Source organism: Bactrocera neohumeralis, unplaced genomic scaffold (genome assembly GCF_024586455.1).
Source record: "Bactrocera neohumeralis isolate Rockhampton unplaced genomic scaffold, APGP_CSIRO_Bneo_wtdbg2-racon-allhic-juicebox.fasta_v2 ctg2351, whole genome shotgun sequence".
Lineage (NCBI taxonomy): Eukaryota > Metazoa > Arthropoda > Insecta > Diptera > Tephritidae > Bactrocera > Bactrocera neohumeralis.
This window is the reverse complement of record NW_026090105.1, coordinates 16,502-21,950: the sequence shown is the minus strand read 5'-3', so window position 1 is coordinate 21,950 and position 5,449 is coordinate 16,502. Positions and strand designations below refer to the sequence as shown.

General features: G+C 60.6%; 2 protein-coding genes across 2 annotated transcripts; both read right to left on the bottom strand.

Annotated features, from left to right (window-relative positions):
- Positions 1–20: 20 nt before the first annotated feature.
- LOC126766741 (uncharacterized) lies at positions 21–1,798 on the bottom strand (the record flags this gene model as incomplete). Its single annotated transcript, XM_050484464.1, has 2 exons — positions 1,576–1,798; positions 21–1,526 (listed from the first exon to the last, which is right to left on the bottom strand). Coding segments are annotated over exons 1-2 (1,729 nt in total), but the record flags the coding sequence as incomplete, so codon positions are not given.
- A 55-nt stretch (positions 1,799–1,853) lies between these two features.
- Positions 1,854–3,513, bottom strand: LOC126766740 (uncharacterized). The gene is made up of 2 exons (XM_050484463.1): positions 3,367–3,513; positions 1,854–3,224 (listed from the first exon to the last, which is right to left on the bottom strand). Exons 1-2 carry the CDS (start codon positions 3,511–3,513, stop codon positions 1,854–1,856), a joined length of 1,518 nt encoding a protein of 505 aa, XP_050340420.1.
- Between the last annotated feature and the right edge of the window lie 1,936 nt (positions 3,514–5,449).

Sequence of the window (5,449 nt, the reverse complement as noted above, 5' to 3'; positions counted from 1 at the left end):
CACGACGCCGTGGCGGTTACCGTCGTGGCAACGGCTGGATGAGTGAGCAAAAACGTCAAAGTGGCGATGGCATTTCCGTTTTCTTCTTTCTCCAGCCGCATCGGCACCCCGCGGAGCAGCGGGGAGAATCGTGGGCCACATCGCCAACAACGGGGACGGCTGCGCGCCACCGGACAGCAAACTGCAGCATCGGACGAGGCTGCAGGTCGCGCTAATGGCGTTGTCCACTGCGCCTGGGGTTTCCACTTCTGTCGCCGTTGCCGTCCCGCTGCTGCCATCGCCGCTCAGACTCTCTCCACCGGCTGCGACGCTCCACAGCGCCTGCAGGGTCTGCTGAATGGTGGAGACGTTGGCGGTGAAGCGGTCGGGGCAGGCCTCAATGAGGATGCGGAGCAGGTAGCAGCTGTTGCCCCGCGCCGTGGACTCCTCCGATTTCTCCAAAATGGCAAAGCTCAAGCCAATTGCCGTGTCGAAGTACTGCGCCGCCCAGGCAGGGCCCAGCGCCTGCAGCAGCACAGCGTAACTGCCAATGCCCATCGTTATGTCACTCGCGTCGCGTTCGGTGGGGTCGCAGTACTTCACCAACAGCGGCATCAAGTATGGCGCGTATTCGGCAAAGGCGGGGCCGTACGCCTTGGCAAGCGAGTCGAGCATGTCGGAGGCGTAGTCCATGATGACGTCGTCGTGATCCTCGGAGAGCTTGACGCCCTGGAGAACCATCTCCGGCTTCACGACATCGCGCCAGCTTGCCTGTGGGTTGGCCGCGATGAGCTGATCCGCCTCGCGGAACAGCACATCCTCGCCGTCCACGTCGTCTTGATCACTATCGTCGGGGTCAAAGTCCACAGCCATCTGGCAGCCGCTCTTCTGCCGCAAGAAGGAAATGCACTCTTTCACGATAGCGTCGGGACCAAAACGGAAGCACTGTGGTCCAAAGAAATCGAGCAAAATTTGCATCGCTTCGCACGCCGCTGCAACCACCTCCTTATCCGTGTCGTCGTTCATCGTCTTGAGAAGGATTTGGTGGATGAGATCATCCAGCAGGTTTCGCGCTGCCTCCGTGAGGGTATCCTGCTGCAGGGACTTCTCCACCTCTGGCCGACCGTGAGCCGCCTTCACCAAGCGGGCGCTAGCGATCATCATGTTGGAACGGATGTTGGGGTAGTAGTGGCCGTCGAGGACCGAGAGAGGCTCCATGCAGCGCGCCACCCGCTCCGGCCCAAACTGCGTAAGCAGCGTCTCCGCAAACACCCCAATGGCGTTGATCGCAGAACATTTTTCCTCGACATCGGCGGTGCGGACCCGCATGTGGATTTCTTCCGCCTCATCATCGTCATCGTCATCGTCATCGTCGTCGCTGCCATCGTCGCCGGCCGCAACGGCACCACCACCACCACCACTTTCACGCGACTTCTGCGCCGCTTCCAGCTGCTTCATGTCGTCTTCCAGCGCAATCGGCATTGCGGCCTTCGCCAGCAGGTGCCTATTCGTCAGCACCGCCTTATCCTCCTCAATCGTCCGCAGCGCTACGGCAATCGAGTCGTCGAGAAAAGGCATGAAGTCCTCGCGCAGCACCTCGCACACGTTGCTTAAAGCCAAAGCTCTGCTCCCGCAGAGCGGCGCTGCCCAGTGCAAAGTTCTCGACCACGATGTGATGCATGAACGTGGGGAAGTAGGGCGCAAAGGCTTCTTTTCCCATCGCCACGCCCATAATGCCCACCGTCTCCGTTGCCTGCGCGCGCAGCGCAATCGTTTCCGGCGCGGGCGGCACTGAAAACGGCTGCTTCAGAAGCTCCATCACGCTCGGCGCATAGTCGCGCAGCGAGGGCAACGTGCCATCGCGATGGACGAGATCACGCCGCACAGTCCCTTTGAGTGAAAAGGGAGCTGCCGCCAATCGCCTGAAGGACGGCAGGCAGCACGGTGGACAGGTAGGGCTCGAGGTCCTCGGCGAGGTTCTCGCAGAGCGTGTCGAGCGCGTCGGCCGCGCGGCACCGCACGAGGTCGCTCGGGTCGCTCAGCAGTGACACGAGCATGGGTAGAATCTCCGCGTGGTGCGTCAAGATCTCCGGCTGGAGGTGGAGGCAGAAGGACGAGAGCGCAAAGGCGGCCGACTCTCGCACTACGGGGTGGCTGTCGGCGAAGTAGAGCTTCACCACCCGCAGGACGAAGCCCACGCGGCGGCGGAGGTAGCTCGGATTCCCCTCGGCCAGGCAAGCCATCGCGAGGATGGCCGACTTCCGCACGAGCGGATCCTCGACTTGCACGCCAGGGAACGGTTTTCCCTCCACCACGGCGGACACAAAAGGCATCAGCGCCGAGGCAAAAGTCGCGTTCGCAACGGCACTGGCGAGGCTGATCAGCACATGCACACCAATTCTGCACACGGGGTGCACGTGGAGCATGTCCAGGTCCTCGTCGTCATCCTCGCCGTCCTCGCCGCCGCCCACGTCGTCGTCGTCGTCGCCCATCATTTCCTCATCCGGGAGACTGATGGTGGCGTCCTCAGACATAAGCGTCACGCAGCACTGGACCATGGGGCCCAGCAGCCCCTGGGAGACCACAAACTTAGGCTTCGCGGAGACGAGCGCGGCAAGCGTGGTGCCGCAGTTTTGCCGCACGCGGGGGTTAGTCGCGGGGTTGGAGAGCACCAACAGCAGCTGGTTCACAATGGCCGCGATAACCCCGCCGTTTTTCTTCACGGAGAGGTCATCAAGGAGCTGCTCCATCAAGTCCAGCACGGTGACGCACAGCGCTGTTGACTTGCCGCCGTCCTTGGCCGCGGCGTGTTGCGTGAGAATGCTCAGGCACTGCGGCACCACCTGCTGCAGAAACGGCACATAGACCTTTGCATCAGTCGCGAGGGAGGGCAGCAGCATCATGACCGCCTTCACGGCGGCCGACTGCACCGACGTCTCCGAGTCGGCAAGGCCGTAGACCACCGCCTCTGCCGCTAATCCGCTAAACGCGCTCCTCCCATAGAACACCTCTGCGACGCTGTACACAAGCACCATCGATAGCTCTCGCATCTCCACCCGCGGGTCTTCCGCGGCCCCACGAATCGCCTGCTGAAGTTCTGGCCACACAGCAGCATTGTCGTCCTCGGTCGCGTGGTCGGCGTCCGCCTTGGCAAGCCGGGAGACGATGTGGGCAATCGCAAAACGCACCACCCGCACCGGTTCGTTGCCGAGCTGAGCGAGGAGGAGGCGACGGAGCTCCTGCTGCTGCGGGACGTCGAGAGATTGCCAGAGGGAAAGAACTTTTTGCGCAGGAGCACTGCGGCGAGCTGGCGGACACCGGCGGAGGGCGCTGCCCCGCCGCCCCATTGGCCGCGTCGACGCCCACGTTACCGCACAAGACGCTCACAAGTTGAACAAGATTCGCCGAGACCGTCAAGGAACGCATCACGGTGCCTTCGATGCTGCGACGCTCGTTGTTGTCCGTGGAGTGCAAGATCCCAGAGAGCATCTCGGTCAGCTGCGCCGCCGTGTACACGGGCACCTGCTCCGCCATGGTTGAGATTGTGGGGGAGGGGGAAGAAAAAAAAACTTGTTCTGTGACACGCGAAGATAGAATGAGTCACTACAACAGGAAAAAACAAAGAGAAAAACAAAGAACAAGTAGATGTATGTGTTTTTTTTTTTTAAGTTCCTTTTGGGTTGCTTCCCTTCTCATAATAAAAAGAAAGCAAGAAGTAGTGGTGAAAGAAAGGTGCCGGGGTTTTCGCGAGTTCGGCACGCATAAATGTCACGCGCCTTTCTTGAAAGCGGGTCTAAGTGTGTCCTCCTCCTCCTCTCCTCTCCCAAACTGCTACGCGTTTATTGCCTTTGTACACCGCATTTTTCCCTGCCTTCCGTCTGTGCGTTTCCTTTTTTTTTCCTTTTATTACTGTTTTCGGTTGCCCGGGGCCTTCGCTCACGGAAAGCCGTCAATACTATACAGATCTTCCCTTGTTGAACACAAACCAACAACAAAAAAAAAAAAAAGAAACACAAGTGGCAAGGTGAGATACTTCTCTTCCTTTCCTCGCTCGCTCTCTCTCTTTACAACACCGTCTCAGAGCAAGCGGACCTTTGCCGCGTCGCCATCTTTCCTGTGCATCCCCGGCTCGAACGCGGTGAGCTGCGAGGAAAGGGGTGCTCTAAGCATCAGCCGCACGTATTTGGGGGTGCAATACAAGCAAGACAGCCGTTCCTGCCTGGCTACGGGGTTGCCCGCTGCTGCTGCTGCTGTTGTTGTTGTTGTTGTTGTTTGCAGTGGCGGTTGTGAAGAGGACGTAAAGCGCGGAGAGTCGTCGGCGTCGCGCTCTTTGCCGGTGACAGAGGTCTCCCGAGGTCCCTCTCGTTCAGGAACCGCCCATGGGGCCCTTGCATGGCAACGCCGCCGCCCTTTTCCTCCTCTCTTTGGAATTGTCGCAGCAGCTGCAGGGGACGAAGTCACGGTGTCGTGTAGACGGCTATCACGGCCTTTCTCCCCGAGCGCCTTCTCACCGTCTCCTTTCCCATCAACACGTCGCTCCAACGCCAGGAGAGCCGCTTGTCTGCTGTAGTAGCACGACAGATGCATGGTATGCTTACACCTAGGAAAGGCAACAAAGGGCCGGGACAGCGCGGGTTGGTTGCAAATGGTACAATGCTGCTGCTGCTGCTGCGCGCCAGGGAAGGAGAAAAAGACGTTGACGGCGACGCCGCAGCCGCAAAGAGGAAGAGGAAAGCACAACGTGGCTGGATTTGCTCCTCCACAGGTTCTGCTGCAGCACCGTCGCCTCCTGGCCAGCGCTGTCAATGCTCTCCTGCAGGTTGCGAATCCGTGCGCTGACGGCGCTCAAGGAGCTCAGCAAGTCGCCCTTGAAGCGGCTGATGCTGGTTGTAGGAGACAGGAGGGGCAGGACGTCCGTGATGTTAACGTCGCCATCGCTTAGGGGAATCAGCTGCAGTGCCGCACCGGGGCCGCCACGAGCGTCCAGGACGACCTCCGTCCCTGTCAGCGCGTGCACCTTCTTCTTCCGCCTTTGCAGGGCCCCTTCCTGGTCGCAAGGGATTACTTCTGGCAGCGTGAACGAGCTGTTGCCTTCAAGTTTGCGGTCCCAGAGAGCGAGGCTCGACGAGAGCCGAAGGCCGTCATGGCGGTGCCAAAGACGTTTCCCCCGTTGCACTGCAGCAACGACTCGGTCAAAGCGAGCCACAAACGCCGCCGCTTCGCCAGTACCTTTTCAGACACCAGCGAGGCGTTCGCGGATTCGCTGGGCGGGGAGACGTGGCCCGCGCTGCGGCGGCTGGTGTCGTCGGTAGCGCCCGCCTGCGTGCCGTCATCGCCGCCCTCCGCGATCCTCGCCGCACGCAGGGCCTCCTGCAGCGTGTCATAGCGGTGCTTCTGCAGCTGCAGAAACCGCACCGCGAGCTCAGGACTGTGGAGCGTGTTTAGTGCAATGTGTTGTGCGGCGATGTGG

Bases quoted from the DNA above. Each gene is read 5' to 3' on its own strand.
- LOC126766740 (XM_050484463.1), bottom strand. From the start codon at position 3,513: ATGGCGGAGCAGGTGCCCGTGTACACGGCGGCGCAGCTGACCGAGATG. The intron at 3,225-3,366 runs GTGAGCGTCTTG...GACGTCCCGCAG, and splicing joins CGGCGAATCTTGTTCAACTT to CAGCAGGAGCTCCGTCGCCT.